The sequence below is a fragment of the Moschus berezovskii genome, chromosome 1 (assembly GCF_049115385.1).
Source record: "Moschus berezovskii isolate FMDL1 chromosome 1, NW_MosBer_1.0, whole genome shotgun sequence".
Taxonomy (NCBI): domain Eukaryota; kingdom Metazoa; phylum Chordata; class Mammalia; order Artiodactyla; family Moschidae; genus Moschus; species Moschus berezovskii.
The window spans coordinates 104842305-104861407 of record NC_142460.1 but is presented as its reverse complement, the minus strand read 5'-3'; the positions used below and the strand labels follow the sequence as shown (position 1 = coordinate 104861407).

General features: G+C 53.0%; 1 protein-coding gene and 1 non-coding gene across 4 annotated transcripts; both read left to right on the top strand.

Moving 5' to 3' along the window:
• Window positions 1-4: 4 nt before the first annotated feature.
• EIF4G1 (eukaryotic translation initiation factor 4 gamma 1) lies at window positions 5-19060 on the top strand. Of its 3 annotated transcripts, none has more exons than XM_055409000.2 (33): window positions 5-157; window positions 978-1034; window positions 1256-1349; window positions 1642-1728; window positions 2790-2966; window positions 3196-3295; window positions 4372-4484; window positions 5282-5374; window positions 5572-5638; window positions 5926-6747; window positions 6995-7083; window positions 7175-7361; window positions 7453-7586; window positions 7715-7873; window positions 8022-8207; window positions 8401-8598; window positions 8819-8965; window positions 9165-9401; window positions 9594-9698; window positions 9816-9975; window positions 10179-10279; window positions 10861-10963; window positions 11161-11263; window positions 11488-11720; window positions 11861-11979; window positions 12109-12281; window positions 12912-13037; window positions 13192-13273; window positions 14864-14962; window positions 15075-15209; window positions 15341-15422; window positions 15538-15678; window positions 18429-19060. In XM_055409000.2, the coding sequence occupies exons 3-33, from the start codon at window positions 1290-1292 to the stop codon at window positions 18611-18613; spliced, it is 4803 nt and encodes a 1600-aa protein (XP_055264975.1). In that variant the 5' UTR covers window positions 5-157; window positions 978-1034; window positions 1256-1289; the 3' UTR covers window positions 18614-19060. The 3 variants fall into 3 exon arrangements, with proteins under 3 accessions (XP_055264975.1, XP_055264968.1, XP_055264993.1); XM_055408993.2 differs by having other exon boundaries at window positions 8019-8207; XM_055409018.2 differs by lacking the exon at window positions 2790-2966 and having other exon boundaries at window positions 8019-8207.
• Window positions 10024-10099, top strand: LOC129553814 (small nucleolar RNA SNORD66). The gene has a single exon (XR_008685525.1). It is a non-coding gene; the product is annotated as a small nucleolar RNA SNORD66 (small nucleolar RNA).
• Window positions 19061-19103: the final 43 nt, after the last annotated feature.

Genomic DNA, 19103 nt, shown 5'->3' with positions numbered 1-19103 from the left:
TGCTCCGCCCTCTGCGCCGGTCACGTGGGGGCGCCGGCTGCGCCTGCGGAGAAGCGGTGGCCGCCGAGCGGGATCCGTGCGGGGAGCCGGAAATGGTTGTGGACTACGTCTGTGCGGCTGCGTGGGGCTCGGCCGCGCGGACTGAAGGAGACTGAAGGTAAAGCCGCCATGTCCGGGCCCGACCCGGCCCCCCCACCCCCTCCCCCCGCATCCGCCGCCATCCGGGCCGGGACCGGCTACCCTGCGCCGCCGCCCCAGCGCCCTGGCCTCGCGGCCCAAGCCCGGGCCCCGGCCCGCCAGGGCCCGATCCCCGGCCCACGTGTGCCCGGCCTGGCTCGGCCTGGCTGCTGGGTGGGGGTGGGGGAGCGCGGGGCCGGAATATGCGGTCCCCGCAGGCCGGGAGGGCGCCGGGTTCCCCGGCCGCTAAGTGCCACCTCGGCCCGACCCGAGGAGGCCCCGCGGGCGCAGGCACCGCGGCTCCCGGCCCGCCGCCCCCTCCCCCCTTTGCGGCCCGGCCGCCGGGAAGTGACACGTTGTTCTTTGGCACTGGCCGGCGCTGCGCAGGGAGGGCGCAGGGGAGGGAGGCGGCGGCGGCGAGCAGGGAGGAGCCCCCGGCCCCGCCCGCCCTCCGGGCCGACCCTCACTTGCTTCAAACCGGCTCTTCTTCGGCCGCCGCCCGCCTGGCCTTTTACGGCCTGACTGCTGCCTTTCCTGGCCTCCACTCCCGGGCGGCCGCAGGCCTCGCCTCTGGCCCCGCGTGGGTGCCTCCGCTGCTACCCACGGCAGGCGTGCCTCGTGTGCCCCTGGGCCAGGCCCCGAACCCGGTGTCCCCGGGTGGGGGGTGGGGACACCACGGCCGAAGCTGCTAGCTCCGTTTGTGATCCGGGAGCCTGGTGCCAGCGAGACCTGGAATTTCCGGTCTGGTTGGTCTTGGGCCCCGTGGAGCCAGGTTGATACCCCTCACCTCCCAACCCCAGGCCCTCGGATGCCCAGAACCTGTAGGCCGCACCGTGGATTTGTTCTTAACCGAGGGGGTGAGTGAAGGGCTGTTTCAGCAGATTGGGGGGTGGTTGGAGGTGGTGAGGGTTTGACAGGGTGTTGGTGGGGACGTAAGCTGGGTCTTTAATGTTCCTTTACCTCCTCGGCGCCTCCCGGGCTCATTGTGGGACCCAGCCCTTGCTTCAACCCCTCCCCCACTCCATTTGCCTTAAGTTTGTGTCCCTTTCCTTTTCTGAGCGCCACTCTTTCCCAACAGGTGCTGGGGGGACCCTGATGTGGCACCAAATGAAATGAACAAAGCTCCACAGCCCACAGGCCCCCCACCTGCCCCATCCCCTGGACTCCCACAGGTAATAAGGGAGGAATTAACAGGGACTGGGGTGGGGGTTGGGGAGACCAGGCAGCCGGGTCAGGAACAGGTTCCAACCTCTGGATTTTCCCACCCCCTTCTGTGTCAGGGCAAAGTGCAGCTTCCTGCTGCCAAATTGAGACAGGGCCCCCAGGCTATTCCCAGGGGCTGTCATGGGGAGGGTATCTGTGGACTGTTGAGGCTCTTGCCACGGATCTGCTCCCCTTCACCAGCTTGAGTTTCTGCACCACCTGGGTTTCCCCTCTTGCTGAAATCTGGTCTCCCCCCTTCAGCCAGCGTTTCCCCCGGGGCAGACAGCACCGGTGGTGTTCAGTACGCCTCAAGCGACACAAATGAACACGCCTTCTCAGCCCCGCCAGGTGAGGGGCTGTGGGGAGGGGAGTAGGGGGCCTGGGTGGGATCCATGTAAAGCTTAGGCCAGTTTGGGCCTAGGGTGGAAACTCTGGAGGCCCTGTACCTGCCCCAGTTTCCTGACAGTTGCTATGTGTTCTTTCATGCGGCTCTGCACTTTTCACTGTTGATTACTCACGGTGGCTGGCCCCTCGGGGAGTATGTTTTTGGTGGGGATGGCATTACTAGGGGTTCTGGTGCCTTGAGAACTGGGGGCAGTGCTTTGGGCCCTGCTGCCAACTCCTAGGAGGTCGCCATTGCTCTGTTCCTCATCCCTCCTTTCTCTTTGGACTGTGGGAAGAGAAACATTCCAGCTGGTTCTTACTTTTCTCTATTCCCTAAATTCTATTCTTGTCCTGCCTCCTTCATTTTTTTCCCCCCCATCACCTTGGGGATAATTCTCTTCTTTCCTATCCCCATGTGCTCTCAGGGAGGATTCAGGTCTCTGCAGGTAATACCCCTTTGCTAATCCTGGACTCTGTCCTGGTCTCACCCTTACCCTCCTCCCTAGTCAGGGGCTAGACACAGGGACTGGGGTTCCTCAGGGTGGGGACTTGTTGGCTGTCCAGGTCCTCAGTCTGAGGCTGACCAGTGCATGTTAGGGGCTAAATCTTGCATAGCGCGTATCTGGGAACTGGGAAACTTGCATGTTAGCGGTTAGCTCCTCAGTATCTTAGGATGGTGCAGTGCATGCTGGGGAGTATGCTGCTGAAAAAGGCTTTACTTAGGCATGATGCATTTGGGTGTTAGGAAGCCTCTGCCTCAGGATAGCGTGGAGGAGGTGACATGAGTATGCATGGCAGGGAGGGAGTAAATACAGCAAGTGCAAAGTGTGTACCTGGGTTTGGAGGGCACACGTGAGTACAAGAGGCCACTTAACCATCTGTTGGTCAAGTGAGTCTTGGCAGTGTTAGTCCCATGTTCCAAAGCCCCTGGTACTTCTCTCCAAACTAGAGACATAGTGGAATGGCCATTTTGCTGTCCACTTCCTCCCCTGCCCAGTGCCAACTGCCTTCCTCCCTCCTGACAGCACTTCTACCCTAGCCGGGCCCAGCCCCCGAGCAGTGCAGCCTCCCGAGTGCAGAGTGCAGCCCCTGCCCGCCCTGGCCCAGCTGCCCATGTCTACCCTGCTGGATCCCAAGTAATGATGATCCCTTCCCAGATCTCCTACCCAGCCTCCCAGGGGGCCTACTACATCCCTGGACAGGTGAGGCTGGAGGCTTGGGTGCTGAAGCCACACAACCTTGTCCCCGATCCCCCACCTCCCCCTACCCTGGTCCTCCAGGCCCATCTCTCTAGAGGTGGGACTTTCTTCTGGTCATTGCCCAGAGTTGGCTTGTCCTGTCTTGCCCTGCATTCTCTTTGTAGTCTGATGTGGTATTCATAGCTCCCTCAACTCCTTCTCTCCCCTCCTTATCCCCCTTCCCCTCCACTAGGGCCGTTCCACATATGTTGTCCCGACACAGCAGTATCCTGTGCAGCCGGGAGCCCCAAGCTTCTACCCAGGTGCAAGCCCTACAGAGTTTGGGACCTACGGTAAGCGAGGTCTGGAGTCAGGGAGAGTGAGTCCCAGGGAGCATTTAAACTTGCCTAATTTCTAGGACCCTTCCCAGGCCTGTCTCTTGCTCTAAAAATGATAGTGGTAGTTGGGATTGGTGCTTAATATGTAACTGGTATTGGGAGGTGGTGGGGAGAGGATTTTACACTATTGTTGAGAGTTGTAGAGTCCTCCTCACATCAAGGAATATAGTTCAGGTGCTAGTTTGAAGACCTGTCAGTAAATATTCCCTGACACTTGTTCCATGGATGGGGGGAGCCCATGTAACATGGATTTGGGAGGTTTCTGTAGCTGTTTTTCATTTATATTCTAGGAAAGGATTAGTCTGTTCTTTATGGCAGTGGTTTCCAAAATTTTTTGACCATCAGGAAAAATTTTGAGTATGTACTTCTAATACATGTATGTTTTTGTTTGTTATACGTATGCATAATTTAAACAAATAACACTTAATGTTGCTTGTCAAAAACAAGTGGAGGTTATGGATGATATTAAAGAATGTATCCCATTTTGGAGACCATTGCTTTAAGGAATTTTCCTCATCCTGGGCCTGGTTCATAATGTTACTTTTTGTTTCCTTGCCCCTTAGCAGAGGGCTGGAGACTGGAATTGGACTCAGGTTGAATGGAACAGGGTTGGCAAATCTGTTTTTATCATTCCCAGCCAAAGACCTGATTCTGTTTCAGGTTAAGTAGTTGCTGCTCTCTCAGAGTATATGTGTGTGTTTTGCTGGGGGTGGGATGCATCCATGTTACCTTATGGGGTAGAAGAGGAACAGACATAGTAGCTGGTGTGTGGTGGGGAAGGAGTGCCTGCCTACAAGGGGTGTGTGTGTCAGTGTTAGGAATTCTTGTAAACGCAGTTCAGACTGGTTCCCCAGCTTTGACAGACACCTAATTCCCTTGGGGAGGAGGGTGGGGCAGGGTAAGGGGCTGGCTATGGGTGATGAGAGGTTCTCCAGGGGCTGGGAGGCATTTGTGCTCAAGCAGGCATTTGTATGTGGTTGGGCCCTGACCCTGCCACTATTCTTCCTTTCCTTGTCCCCCCCTCCCCCAAGCTGGCGCTTACTACCCAGCCCAGGGTGTGCAGCAGTTTCCCACTGGTGTGGCTCCCCAACCTGTTTTGATGAACCAGCCACCCCAGATTGCTCCCAAGAGGGAGCGGAAGACGGTGAGTAGCAGCAAGGGGTTGTAGGACATCTGGGAAAGCAAGGATCAAGGTCAGGCACTTTGTGGGTCAGGGAGCAGGAAGTTGAGGGAGATCTTCATCTGAGAGTAGACAGAGAGTGGGGATGTGTGAAATGTTCAGGTTCTTCTAAGGTACTAAGGTTTCAGTATAGAAGAAGCTCACTAGAAGATTGAAGTGTCTGGTAGGGAAATTCTTGAGAGACCTGGGTTCTCTGTCCATAACATCTAAGTTTGGTTTTGGGTTTCTGGTGGCTTGCCTTGAAAATGGTTTGTTTTCTGTGTCCCCACCCCCAAGTCCTGGAAGCTCTTGAGGCCTCCGCCTCTGCTCAGTCCTCAAGCCCTGGGCGTGGTGCCCAGAATAGGGTGCCAGGGCTGGGGAAGCCGCTGAGTCACCCTGGCTCCACCCACTGGATCTGGGCCCTGCCCCCAGAGATCAGGCAGACTAGCCACAAGTGAGCCGGATGGGTGCTCGATGGGGGTCCTGGGCCCCCGGGCATGCAGCCACTTCTTGGGGACTGGCGGGGCAGGGATAAGGGAGGGAGGGGCATTGTGATGTACGTGTCTGCTCTGTGAGGTCAAGAGTGTCTTAGGGGTGGGGGCCAGGGCAGAGACTACAAGAGCAGCCGGATGGGTTGACAGTAGAACTCATGGGGTTTCTGGCACCCACCCACCTGCTTCCCAGTGCGGGGTGGGGGGTTGGCTTGGAGTCTTAGGAGTGGGGCAGGGAGGAGAGGTGGGCTGCTCCTGGTTCCCACTTATCCCATAGCTTTTTTCCCCCAGATCCGAATTCGAGACCCAAACCAAGGAGGGAAGGATATCACAGAGGAGATCATGTCTGGGGCCCGCACTGCCTCCACACCCACCCCTCCCCAGGTACTGTCTGTCCTTTGAGTGATGCCCTGACTGGGTTGGCTGTTCTTCCCTGGATTCCCAGGTCCCTTGATCTTTTTCTTCAACTAAGGGACTTATTTCCCTGCTTTCCTGGATTTCTAGGCAGCTAAAGTAGAAATGGCTGTAGCAGGGTTGTGGGACTCTTCAGGGCAAACTTGGTAACCCTTTGTGTCCTGCAGACGGGAGGCGGTCTGGAGCCTCAGGCTAATGGGGAGACACCCCAAGTTGCTGTCGTCGTCCGGCCAGGTAAGTAAGCAGGTGGGGCATGGCTTTTATGGGGAAAAGGAGTGTGGCCGTTTAAAATGCCAAGGAAGTAGAGTGACTTGAACTGGGTGTCAGAGAAGAATGACTTAGGTTTCAAGTAGTAGTATTTAAGGGCAGATTGGATTTTGAGTGAGAATGAAAAAGGCCTAGGTGGGAGAAGACTGGTATGTGTAGGAGGGGCCATTAGGTTGGGAATGCTTGGCTGGGAGGAGGAATGACAATCACAGGGAAGGACTTGCCTCTAATCACCTGTTCTTCCTATGGTGCAGATGACCGGTCACAGGGAGCAATCATTGGGGAGCGGCCAGGGCTGCCTGGCCCAGAGCACAGCCCTTCAGAATCCCAGCCTTCATCACCTTCTCCGACCCCATCACCACCCCCAGTCTTGGAACCGGGGTCTGAGCCTAATCTTGCAGTCCTGTCTGTTCCTGGGGACACAATGACAACAGGGATGATACAGACGTCTGTAGAAGAATCAACCCCCACGCCCCCTGAAACTGGGGAGCCGTATTGCCTCTCTCCAGAACCCACTCCCCTCGCTGAACCCATATTGGAAGTAGAAGTGACGCTGAGCAAACCAGTTCCAGAATCTGAGTTCTCTTCCAGTCCTCTCCAGGTTCCCAGCCCCCTGGCGTCTCACAAGGTGGAAATTCTTCCTGAGCCTAATGGCACAATCCCATCTGAGAATTTGGAACCAGAGGTGGAATCAAGCCCAGAGCTTGCTCCTCTCCCTCCTCCAGCTTGTCCCTCTGTATCCCCCATGCCTATTGCTCCGACTGCCCAACCTGAGGAACTGCTCAACGGAGCCCCTTCACCACCAGCTGTGGACTTAAGCCCAGTCAGTGAACCAGAGGAACAGGCCCAGGAGGCTACAGTGTCGGTGACTCCCCCCACTGTCCTTTCTGCTACCCCAGCTGTGGCTCCTCCAGTGGTTTCCCCTGCTCAGGAGGAGGACATGGAGGAGGAGGAAGAAGAGGAAGAGGAAGGAGAAGCTGCGGGTGAGAAGGGAGGAGAGGAGCCTCCCCCCGCAGAGAGCACCCCTGTCCCAGCCCACCTGTCCCAGAATGTGGAGGTGGCAGTAGCCCCACAAGGTGAGGTGCTGGATGGTGGCGGTGGGGCAGGCCGGGCGTGTTTTTACCTTTGTTGCTGGATGACCTCTTGGGCCATTGTGTCTGGGTCATAGAAGCCCTGTAATGGAACTCTCAAGGGCTAGTTTGAGAAATTATAAGTTGAGAGAGAATGTGACGAAACAAGGGAATATTGTACAGTGGCTTCTTTTTATTTTTCCCAGAGGTTGGGGTACTCCTTAAGTTATTCTCACTCCTCCCCCCAAAATAGTGGCAGTGTCTGTGCCAAAGAGGAGACGGAAAATTAAGGAGCTCAATAAGAAGGAGGCTGTAGGAGACCTTCTAGATGCCTTCAAAGAGGTAAGGGAGCAGAGCGTGGAGGGAGAAGGGCAGAGTTTGGGTATGAACAGGGGTGACAGTGCAACCAGAACGGAATGTCCAATGGTTCCAGGTGAACCCAGGGGTACCAGAGGTGGAAAATCAGCCTCCTGTAGGCAACAATCCCAGCCCAGAGCCTGAAGGCAGCAGTGTGCCCCTGCGGTCTGAAGAAGGAGAGGAGACCTGGGACTCGAAGGAAGACAAGATTCAAAATGCAGAGAACATCCAGCCGGGGGAACAGAAGTACGAATATAAGTCAGGTATATGGAAAGAAGGGGTGAGAAGGGTTGAGTATGCTTGTCAGGACCCAGAAGAGAGCAGTGTGACTGCTTCATCCTGTCTTCCTTGCAGATCAGTGGAAGCCTCTAAACCTTGAGGAGAAAAAGCGTTACGACCGAGAGTTCCTGCTTGGCTTTCAGTTCATCTTTGCCAGTATGCAGAAGCCTGAGGGATTGCCCCACATCAGTGATGTGGTGTTGGATAAGGTTGGTAGGCCTGAGGGAGAGAGTGAGTTTATGCTGGTTGGCTGACTGAGGAGGAGCCAGAGGTCCTGAAAGAGTGGTCAGTAGCTAGCCCTGTCCCGTTTCTGATCCCTTCTCTGTCTTTTTCACAGGCCAATAAAACACCATTGCGACCACTGGACCCCTCTAGACTTCAGGGCATAAATTGTGGCCCAGACTTCACTCCGTCCTTTGCCAACCTTGGCCGACCAGCCCTTAGCAACCGTGGGCCCCCGAGGGGTGGGCCAGGTGGGGAGCTGCCCCGAGGGCCGGTGAGTGGGACTGGCAAGGGATGCGCTGGGGGTGTTGGCCCCCATATCTCATTGAGGGGTGGGGAGAAGTCTGCCCTGGAGATGTGGGCGATCGTGGTAGTTGTGCTGACTGGTTCCCTGTCTTCTGTCCCCGCTCCTTGCTTAGCAGGCTGGCCTGGGACCCCGGCGATCTCAGCAGGGCCCCCGAAAGGAACCACGCAAGATCATTGCCACAGTGTCAATGACCGAAGATATAAAGCTGAACAAAGCAGAAAAGGCCTGGAAACCCAGTAGCAAGCGGACGGCGGCTGATAAGGACCGAGGGGAAGAGGATGCTGATGGCAGCAAAACCCAGGTACCTGCAAGTTGTACCTTGGTCTCCAGTTCTCTTCAAGGTCTATCCTCTGAGCCAGGCTTGACCTCTTTGCATCTGGCCATTCTCATCACTAGCACTTATCCAAGTCCCCGTGGTCCTCTTCCCCCAGCTCCCAGCAGCCCCTGAACACGTCCCTGGGTTCTATGTCTTCTCTGTTCCCTCTCTGCTCCAGGACCTGTTCCGCAGGGTGCGCTCCATCTTGAATAAGCTGACACCCCAGATGTTCCAGCAGCTGATGAAGCAGGTGACACAGCTAGCCATTGATACCGAGGAACGTCTCAAAGGGGTCATTGACCTCATCTTCGAGAAGGCCATTTCAGAACCCAACTTCTCCGTGGCCTATGCCAACATGTGCCGCTGCCTCATGGCGGTTAGTTTCCACCATTCTCTAAGCTTTGTGGTCTAGTTCTTACTTTTCGTCCTAAGCCTCTGAGTCCAACCTTGGTTCTCCTCCATCCTATGCTGGTGGTAGCCAGAAGGAGGCAGAGCTGGGCCAGAGGTCTTCAGGGTCACGTAGTTGAAGACTTTTGAAGGGTTTTCCTTGCCCTGCCCTCGACTGGTCTGAATGTGACGTTCTCTTTGACGTACAGCTGAAAGTGCCCACTACAGAAAAGCCAACAGTGACTGTGAACTTCCGAAAACTGTTGTTAAATCGATGTCAGAAGGAGTTTGAAAAAGACAAAGATGATGATGAGGTTTTTGAGAAGAAGCAAAAAGAGATGGATGAAGCTGCTACGGTGAGAAACTCCACTCCCAAGTCCACTGCTTCACCCAGTCACTCGTCAGTGGTGGGAGTGGGGATAGTGGTGTTTGGGGGGTTCTCTGCCTTAGAATGTGAGTGCTTGGTGCTAGGTTTAGGAATCCAGGTAGTGGAGGGAAGGTTTTAACTGAGTGGCTGGTGTCTTTTTGATGTGACCCCTGTCCTATGACCGGCAGGCAGAGGAACGGGGACGCCTGAAAGAAGAGCTGGAAGAGGCTCGAGACATAGCCCGGCGGCGCTCGTTAGGGAATATCAAGTTTATCGGGGAGTTGTTCAAACTGAAGATGTTAACAGAGGCAATCATGCATGACTGTGTGGTTAAACTACTTAAGAACCATGATGAAGAGTCCCTTGAATGCCTTTGCCGTCTGCTTACCACCATTGGCAAAGACCTGGACTTTGAAAAGGCCAAGGTAGGGGTCCTGGGGTATGGGAGAGGCCAGGCTGAAGCACATGGGGTCTGTCATACACTGACCAGAACCCTTCCCAGCTGTTGTGTCGGCATGGCACTGTGTCCCCCTGAGCTGCAATGGTGGGGCTGAAAAGCCTGAGGAGGGGCAGGGTCTGTAGCTGCAGATGATCTTGATCCCTTTGCTTCTTGCTAGCCCCGGATGGATCAGTATTTCAACCAGATGGAAAAAATCATTAAGGAAAAGAAGACTTCATCCCGGATCCGCTTTATGCTGCAGGATGTGCTGGATCTGCGAAAGGTGTGTGTTCCCTCTTTCCCACTGTCAGTCTGCTGCCTCTGACCCCACAGCCCCCACTTCCTGACACTGGTCTGGTCTTCTCTGATGTAATTACCCTGTGACTGGCCTGTCCCACAGAGCAACTGGGTGCCACGCCGAGGGGACCAGGGTCCCAAGACAATTGACCAAATCCACAAGGAAGCTGAGATGGAGGAGCATCGGGAGCACATAAAAGTGCAGCAGCTGATGGCCAAGGGCAGCGACAAGCGTCGGGGTGGCCCTCCAGGCCCACCCATCAGTGAGTTTGAGGCTGGGACTGAGGGGGGACAGTGCGAGGGGTTGTGCTTTCCACTGATGACTTCTTATTAGTGCCACGTGTCTGGGCCACTGAGACCCCGTGATGGAACTGAGGATCTGAGGAAGGGAGGCTGGTGGCAGCTCCCCGGAACAGGGTTGCTGGGACTTACGTATCATTCCAGTGTGCTTTCCTTGTTGTCCCAGGCCGTGGCCTTCCACTTGTGGATGATGGTGGCTGGAACACAGTACCCATCAGCAAGGGCAGCCGCCCTATTGACACTTCTCGACTCACTAAGATCACGAAGGTAGGGGTGTATATGTTGGAAGGGGTGATGGTCAGTGATGGGAGAATAAAAGAGTGGTCAGACGGGCCTTAAGCATAGGTTTGGATTTAGTCCCCTTGCTTTCTGAAGTTGGGAAGGTGACAACTTGAGTTTTCCCCCTTAGACCAACTAGTTAGATTACTGGGCAGGACTGCCATCTCTAGGGAGTGAATTCACATTGGTCTCAACCAGTGATCAGCCCCCTGACATGCATACCAAATCCAGCCATTCTGTGCTTCTATATACCCACAGGCTACAAATGAGAGTTTTCTACATTTTTTTAATGGTTGGAGGAAAAAAGTGATACTTTGTGACAAGAATTTTTATAAAATATAAATTTCAGTGTCTATAAGGTTTTGACACAGAACCACAGTCCTGCCTTGTAAGTGCTGTCTGTGATTGCTCCTGTGCTACAGTGGCAGAGTTGACTAGTTGAAACTGTATGTTCTGTAAAGCCTGAAATATTTACTGGTCTAGGCCGCTTGTGGCTCTATGTGGTGGGGGCTGGCTGGGGGCTTTGACTGGATCAGACCCATGACTCTCCTCTCCCTTACTTTCCTCAGCCTGGCTCCATTGATTCTAATAATCAGCTGTTTGCACCTGGAGGCCGATTGAGCTGGGGCAAGGGTAGCAGTGGAGGCTCAGGAGCCAAGCCCTCTGATGCAGGTATGGAAGCCACTGTCACTGTCAAGAGCTGGGTGGTTTTTCAGCTCTCTTGAGGGCAGAACCTTGTCTGTACGGGAGGCTTTCACTGCAGAGTGGTTCGATCATGCAGGTGGTGTGTACTTGGGACTAGGGACTGAACTACCTTAGTGCCAGATCTAGGACCAGGTGTCTTTAATCTGAGTTTTCTGCTTCCCCAGCGTCAGAAGCTGCTCGTCCAGCTACTAGTACCTTGAATCGCTTCTCAGCCCTTCAACAAGCAGTACCAACAGAAAGCACAGATAACAGACGAGTGGTACAGAGGTGAGGTTTCCTCGATGTCTCTGTTCATCACACTGAGAGTGCTCTTTGGGTTTTGGCTGCTAACACAGGAATTGTTAACACCTGTAATGCTCAGAGCTCCTGACTGAGTTGGGGTGTATTCCTGCTGCCAGCAACAAGGTCAGACAGTCGCTCAGCGTGTTTGATAGTTAGAACAGGAGTGCACCTGGGCAGCACAGGTGAGAGACGGTGTGCCTGTCTTCCAGGAGTAGCTTGAGCCGGGAACGAGGCGAGAAGGCCGGGGACCGGGGAGACCGCCTAGAGCGGAGTGAACGGGGCGGTGACCGTGGTGACCGGCTCGATCGCGCCCGGACTCCCGCCACCAAGCGGAGCTTCAGCAAGGAAGTGGAGGAACGGAGTAGAGAGCGGCCCTCTCAGCCTGATGGACTGCGCAAGGCAGCTAGCCTCACCGAGGATCGGGACCGCGGGCGGGAAGCTGGTAAGGGGCCTGGGGAGGGGAGGAGAAGAGTGTGGGCTGGTTTGGGACCAGCCAGTCGCCAGACAGTGTCTTCAGGGCTTCAGACCCTGTTTGCTAGGAAGACGAACTGATGAATCTGTGGTATGTTTTTCTTCGCTCAGTGAAGCGAGAAGCTGCTCTCCCCCCGGTGAGTCCCCCTAAGGCTGCGCTCTCTGAAGAGGAGCTGGAGAAGAAATCTAGGGCCATCATTGAGGAATACCTCCATCTCAATGACATGAAGGTAAGCCATGAGAGCGATCTGAGTGAGGGATGACAGGGTGGATGGGAAGGGGCCTGTGCTGACAGGCAGGGGTGGAGGGTCTGAGCCACAGAGTGACTGGTCTTCCTTCTGTGCTCTGCGTCCCCGCAGGAGGCAGTGCAGTGTGTGCAGGAGCTGGCCTCGCCCTCGCTGCTCTTCATCTTTGTACGGCACGGCATCGAGTCCACACTGGAGCGCAGCGCCATCGCGCGGGAGCACATGGGGCGGCTGCTGCACCAGCTGCTCTGTGCCGGGCACCTCTCCACTGCTCAATACTTCCAAGGGTATGACTGGCTGCTGTAGGCCTCCCGTTATTACCTTCTCATACCTTTCTCTCCTTCATAGAACACATGGAACCTTGAATAAGAGTGTAGGCTCCTTAGCCATTCTGGTCAACATAATTTTTGGCATGGTTGGTTGGGGGTGAGCTGTCTAAGGAGAAGAAGGTAGCCTTAGTGTGAGATAGGGCTTCCCTGATAGCTCAGTTGGTAAAGAATCCACCTGCAATGCAGGAGACCCCAGTTCGATTCCTGGGTCAGGAAGATCTGCTGGAGAAGGGATAGGCTACCCACTCCAGTATTCTTGGGTTTACCTTGTGGCTCAGCTGGTAAAGAATCCGCCGGCAATGTGGGAGACCTGGGTTCAGTCCCTGGGTTGGGAAGATCCCCTGGAGAAGGGAAGGGCTACCCATTCCAGGATTCTGGCCTGGAGAGTTCCATGGACTGTATAGTCCATGAGGTCACAAAGAGTCGGACATGCCTGAGTGACTTTAACTTAGTGTGAGATAATTGCCCCGTGTTTAAGAAATGTTCCTGAGGAGGGTCCTGCAGTTGATCCCTTTAGCCATGCCTTTGTTGCCTCAGAAGGAGTGCAGGCTTGTCTTAGAAGGTCCTGACTTTGAATTCCCTATGCAGGCTATATGAAATTCTAGAGTTGGCTGAAGACATGGAAATTGACATCCCTCATGTGTGGCTCTACCTAGCAGAATTGATAACGCCCATTCTGCAGGAAGGTGGGGTGCCCATGGGGGAGCTGTTCAGGTAAGCCCCCTCTGGTGGAATTCAAGGGAGGTAAAGGTAGGAAGGAGAGAGAAAGGAGGTGTGGCGGGTCAGAGCCCTGGATTTAGGAACTGATGGGCTAGTATGTTGAGAGTGGGTGGGAGGCTAATTTAACAACTGAATGTTTATCTTACAGGGAAATAACAAAACCTCTGAGACCCCTGGGCAAGGCTGCTTCCCTGTTGCTGGAGATCCTGGGTCTCCTGTGCAAAAGCATGGTGAGTGAGCCTTTCAGAGGTGGTTTGTTTAGGACGTCTCTTCCCACCATGTGGTTTTGGGTGCTGGTGGTGACCCTGAAGCCTCATGGTCATTTGGCGGGATGGTGGTGCTGGGTTGGAACCTGGGAGGGAAAATGTTGAGGCTGGCACTGTTGCTCAGACCAGTTACTGTAGTAGGTTCTGGCCAAGGCTGGAGGAGAATGAGAATCTAAGGCCTTCTGGAGAAGGAAATGCCCATCCACTCCAGTATTCTTGTGTGGAAAATCCCATGGACAGAGGAGTCTGGCAGCTACAGTATGGGGTAGCAAGAGTTGGACAGGACTGAGCAACTGAGCACAAGGTCCTAGGCCTTTGATTGATTAGTTAATTCATTGAGTTAGCATCTTTTATTGCAAAGGGGTGTCTGTTTGGTAATGTTCATGACAGAAACTGATTAACTTTGACTAGCAAATACAATGGAGAAGGAAATGGCAACCCACTCCAGTGTTCTTGCCTGGAGAATCCCAGGGACGGGGGAGCCTGGTGGGCTTCCGTCTATGGGGTCGCACAGAGTCGGACACGACTGAAGTGACGGAGCAGCAGCAGCAGCAAATACAAAGGTGAAATGACTGGAAGGGCAAGTTGTGTGTGGTACTTAGTGGTGGTGAGATGCCAGGAAGTACAGTTTTAAGAGAGTTCAGCTCTGGAACGTGGAGGAGTGAGTCTTTGAATCAGAGAGAAATTGTCCTTTCATATTCTTTTAGGTAAAAATGTGTACCAGATAGTTTCTAAGAAGTACAGAATAGTAATTCAAAAGAAAAAACATATTAATCTAGTAGTATTTCATTGACTCCAAGGTGCCATGGATTTTGTGACATTTATGCACTGCTAAGAAAGGAAAAACTTAAGGTCTTATTTTAAAAATGTGGTATGTCAGCTGTGAGACAACTTGATTTTAATGGTGTTAAGATGGACATTTTTAAAGTTCATGAAGTACTTTTGTCAAGGGTTAATGACATCATCCTGAATATATTGTTGTAAAACTGCAATGGCTTCAGAATCTCTTGCCCCCTTAGAGAAAATGAGCTCAAAAGACTGCCGTTTTCTGATTTGCGTTGGGGTTATATCTGCTTCTAAATTTTTCTGGACTTGGGAGCTGAATACTTATTAGAAGTTGTTCTCTCCCATAAGCATTTGTTCCTTGCAATAATGAAAAACTAAACTGTTTTAGAAAGAGAAATGTAGATGAGTGTGGAAAGCTTGGATGAGGTATTTTGATTTCGTTGTTTACCTTTTGTGTGGTCCAGTAATTCTTTGATTGTCTTGTGACAGCTAGTTGACATTTTCCTAGAGGCTCTCAGGCCATCTCCTGAGTCTCATAGCACTGTGTTAGGTAACTTCTCGTGACTTTGGATGGTTATTTGACTGATGTCTGCTCGGTACTAGACTGTAGCCATGGACGCGGTGTTCCCATTCAGTATCTTAGCATCCTGAGCTGCTTGCAGGTGTCTGGTGAGATTACAGTATGCATTTGTTAGATGATATTTGTGAAGCTGTTAGATTCTTAGAGAGAACGAGAATTGTCTAATGAGTTGGTCTAATGTTTTCCAGGGTCCTAAAAAGGTGGGGACGCTGTGGCGAGAGGCTGGACTCAGCTGGAAGGAATTTCTCCCTGAAGGCCAGGATGTCAGTGCCTTTGTCACTGCACAGGTTTGTGACTGGACTTGGGTAGACTCTAGCAGTTGGGGCTGGCCAGTCCTCTCCTCTTCTGTTATCTCATGTGATGCGTTTACCTCCCGACTGTGGGCCTTTCTGCTTGCAGAAGGTGGAGTATACCCTGGGAGAGGAGTCAGAAACCCCGGGCCAGAGGTTGCTCTCCTTCGAGGAGCTGCGCGGGCAGCTGGAGAAGCTGCTGCAGGAGGGCAGCAGTAACCAGCGGGTGTTTGACTGGATAGAGGTATGTTTCTCCTTGAGACTGGCATGGAGAGAGAGAGAGAGAAGGTGGTGCTTGGTGGGGGCAACAAGAATGGAGCCTTCGAGGCATAATTTTGAACTTTTGAGCCATTTGTTTCTTTTTCTTCTGCACAGACCAACCTGAATGAGCAGCAGGTGACATCCAACACATTAGTTCGAGCCCTCATGACAACTGTCTGCTATTCTGCAATTATCTGTAAGAGGAGCCAGGGAGTTGGTGGGGCAAGGGTGGGTGGTTTTGGTCTTTACCTCTAGTTCTGAACCAGGCTGAGGGTGCATTATTCTACTTACCCCTGTCTTTCTCCCTATAGTTGAGTCTTCTCTCCGAGTGGATGTTGCAGTGCTGAAAGCACGAGCGAAACTGCTACAGAAATACCTATGTGACGAGCAGAAGGAGCTGCAGGCGCTCTATGCCCTCCAGGCCCTTGTAGTGACCTTAGACCAACCCCCTAGTAAGAGCCAGGCCACGGGGCTGGTGAGGGTGGGTGGGCTGGAGGAACTGCCGTATCATAGCGGGGCAGTGGTGGAAAGGGTCTCAACCCAAGAAAAGTGGGTGGTCCCTGGAGAGCAAAATTGTCTCGTGGTTGAGTCCTTTTCTCTCCAACATTGTTTCCTTACTGACAAGTGGAAGGAGTTAGACTTGGCCTTGAAGGTTAATTGACTGCCTGTTTTGTGCTTCCCCAATGGCTCAGTGGGTAAAGAATTTGCCTAGCAATGCAGGAGACATGGGTTCGATCCCTGGGTGGGGAAGATCCCCTGGAGGAGGAAATGGCAACCCACTCCAGTATTCTTGCTGGGATAATTCCACGGCCAGGAGAGTCTGGCGGGCTACAGTGTGTGGTGTCACAGAGACACGACTGACTGACTGAGGATGTGCTCCTACCAGGCACTGTGTGCCGGGACATTGGAATTGGGATATTAACGGTGATTAAGTCAAACATGGTTCCCACATGAGCATGGAGTTGGGTAAGTGTTGGAAGATGGGTCCTGCAGGATACTCGGAGAATTTACCTAGTCGGAGGGAATGAGTGGGAATTGACACATGGGGACTTAAATGACAAAGGGGAAGGCGAGACTTATATGTATAGGAACTGTATAGGTAAAGGGAGGCCCTGACGTTGAAAACATGATACAAGGTAAAAACTTAAAGACCAGTGTGGAAGAGCACAGCAGCCAGTTGTATGTGAGGCAAGTGGGGTGGAGGGATGGATGTGGCCAGGCCATGCAGGACTCTAAACCATGGGGTGAACTTTGGGCTTTAGCCTGAAGACAGGAAAATCTGCCTTTGTCGAATTTTAAGCCAGGATTTTAAAAATTCTTTTTTAGTGTTTAGCTCATCCTGGCCATTAGTGGGAAGAGTGATTTGGAGTGGGGTGAATTTGGCTAGATCGGCCCATCGGGGCGTGTTGGTAGTGGCTCAGCCTCTCTGATGGAAATGGGGATGGGAGAGGGGTGGGCAGATTCAAGACACACCGGCCTGGGGATAGGGTGATAAGAGATTGGAAGTCATATATGACTCCCAGGATGGTTTTAGCAGGTGAGGTGATGGTGGGGATGTCATTTACTGGGCAGTAGGAACCACTGGACCAAGTTGAGTTTGGTCATACTGAGTTTGTGGTCCTGGTGGGGATGATCAGAGATGTCAGTCAGGTTAGGTAGGCAGCTAACTGGGTGTCTGATTTGGAGAGGAAGAGGTTAGGGCTGAAGGCCCGTTTCTTGAGGCACAGGGCATATTAGGAAAGGGAAATGGTCTATGATGCTAGATGCTGCTTGAACAGATCTGAAAATTAGGACCTCTGGTATGAGAAAACATGGAGGCTACCCTGGCAGAAACAGTATTTGGTAAAGGAGGGGGTAGGATCTGGATTGGAAAGGACAGGGTAATACTCCCCTGAATCAGGAAGAAAACAGCAAGTGCAGACAGAATTTTTTTTTTAATACTTTTATTATTTGATTTGGCTGAGCCAGGTCTATGTTGTAGCTTGTGGGATCTAGTTCCCTGGCCAAGGATTGAACCCAGGCCAACTGCATTGGGAGCATGGCAGTCTTAGCCTTTGGACCACCCGGGAAGTCCCTAGTAGAAATGTTTGAATTCAACTAATATCTTGTCAAAAGACAAATCTTTTGTTTGGCTGTGAAGAGATAGTAGGTATAAAAGGAGGCTTTTAGTGTTTAGGTGGGAGAAGCTTGGGGTTATAAATATGGGGCAGAGTGATGGATGATTGACTGTGTATAGTCACTGGGATAGGTATGCATGGGGTTTGGAACAGTCTGGGAGAAGTGATCAGTTGCTGCCATTGCTGAGGGATAGGGGTTGGAGGCTGTCCATAGCCTCTGTTGTGGCTTTGAGGGTGTGTGCCTGAGGAACATCCTGGCTTACAGTTTCTCTTCGATGGCTCAGTCGGTGTTTCACTGAGGCCTGGAATCTAGATTCTGTGCTGTATTCAAAAGAAATGTAATCAACTTCTCAACCTCCTTTTGCTTTTAAGAATGTACTGTTTTCTTTGGAAAGATTGGCAGTGCATGTGGGAATGGAATAGATTATGTTCGGGGTTGTATAAGTGCTTTGGAAGGCTGACGGAAAGCTGGGGGTGAGGGAGAAGCAGAGCAGAGAGGGTGCTTGAGTTGAGCCTAAAGGAATTCATTAGGAAGGTGATAAAAGGTGACAAAAGAAACAATGTTCCTGGCAAAGGATACATCACACATAAAAGTGTCAAGGCAAGAGAGGGGGTGGATATATGTTCAGGAGGTGTGCAGAAAGTAAGAGAAAATTAGGGTCAAGTTTGTCAGAATCTGTAAAATGGGGCCAGGAGCGGTGATAGTGAATGTTCCAGGTTATACCCTTGACTTTTATGGGAGATACGTCTCAGCCTTTTGTGATTCCTCAAATTCAGGAGTACCAATTATGCAGTTTTCCCCATTAAATAAATATATCATGAGTGGAGAAGTGTGAAGCTGCTGAGGTGAGGCTGGGCAGGTTTGTACGTTTTGACCAAGTGACTCATTCTCGCTAACCAGTGTCTTAGATCATGAGATTAGCATGGTGTCAGAGGCCTAGTCACTCTGGAATGGCCAGAAACACAAATGTCAGCATGTTGGGTCAGGGCCTTGTAATAGTGGAGCTTAGGGGTGGGATTCCTGGGTGGTGGGATGGGGTGCTTATGGACAGCACGCCTTTAACTGCTGTTCTGCCTGCTTGCAGACCTGCTTGGGATGTTCTTCGACGCGCTGTATGACGAGGACGTGGTGAAGGAGGACGCCTTCTATAGCTGGGAGAGTAGCAAGGACCCTGCTGAGCAGCAGGGCAAGGGCGTGGCCCTAAAATCTGTCACGACTTTTTTCAAGTGGCTTCGTGAGGCGGAGGAGGAGGAGTCTGACCACAACTGAGGGTGGGTGGGGCCGGGGACTTGGAGCCCCATGGACACTCGGATGGCCAAGCCAGCCGCCTGGACTGCAAGGGAGGGGGCGGCAGCAGCGGCGGCGGCGGCGGCAGTGGGTGCCTGTAGTGCGATGTTGTCTGAGCTAATAAAGTGGCTGAAGAGGCAGGATGGTTTGGGGCTGCCTGGGGCCCCCCCTCCAGATGCTGCCAGGTGTCCCTCTCCTCCCCCTGGGGCACAGAGATATATTATATATAAAGTCTTGAAATTTGGTGTGTCTTGGGGGGGGCACCACGGCCTGCCCCTGGGGTCCTTTTTTATTTTCTGAAAATCACTCTTGGGACTGCCGTCCTCGCTGCTGGGGGCATATGCCCCAGCCCCTGCACCACCCCTGCTGCCTGGGCAGGGGGAAGGGGGGGCACGGTGCCTGTAATTATTAAACATGAATTCAATTACGCTCACTGCCTCTCTGCTTTATGGCCTGCTCCCTCTGGAGAAGG

Excerpts from the sequence above, each read along its gene's own strand:
- EIF4G1 (XM_055408993.2), top strand. The coding sequence starts at position 1,290 with ATGAACAAAGCTCCACAGCCCACAGGCCCCCCACCTGCCCCATCCCCT. Across the intron at positions 7,587-7,714 it reads GTGATGTGGTGTTGGATAAG|GCCAATAAAACACCATTGCG; the intron begins GTTGGTAGGCCT and ends TCTTTTTCACAG. Across the intron at positions 11,980-12,108 it reads TCCATCTCAATGACATGAAG|GAGGCAGTGCAGTGTGTGCA; the intron begins GTAAGCCATGAG and ends GCGTCCCCGCAG.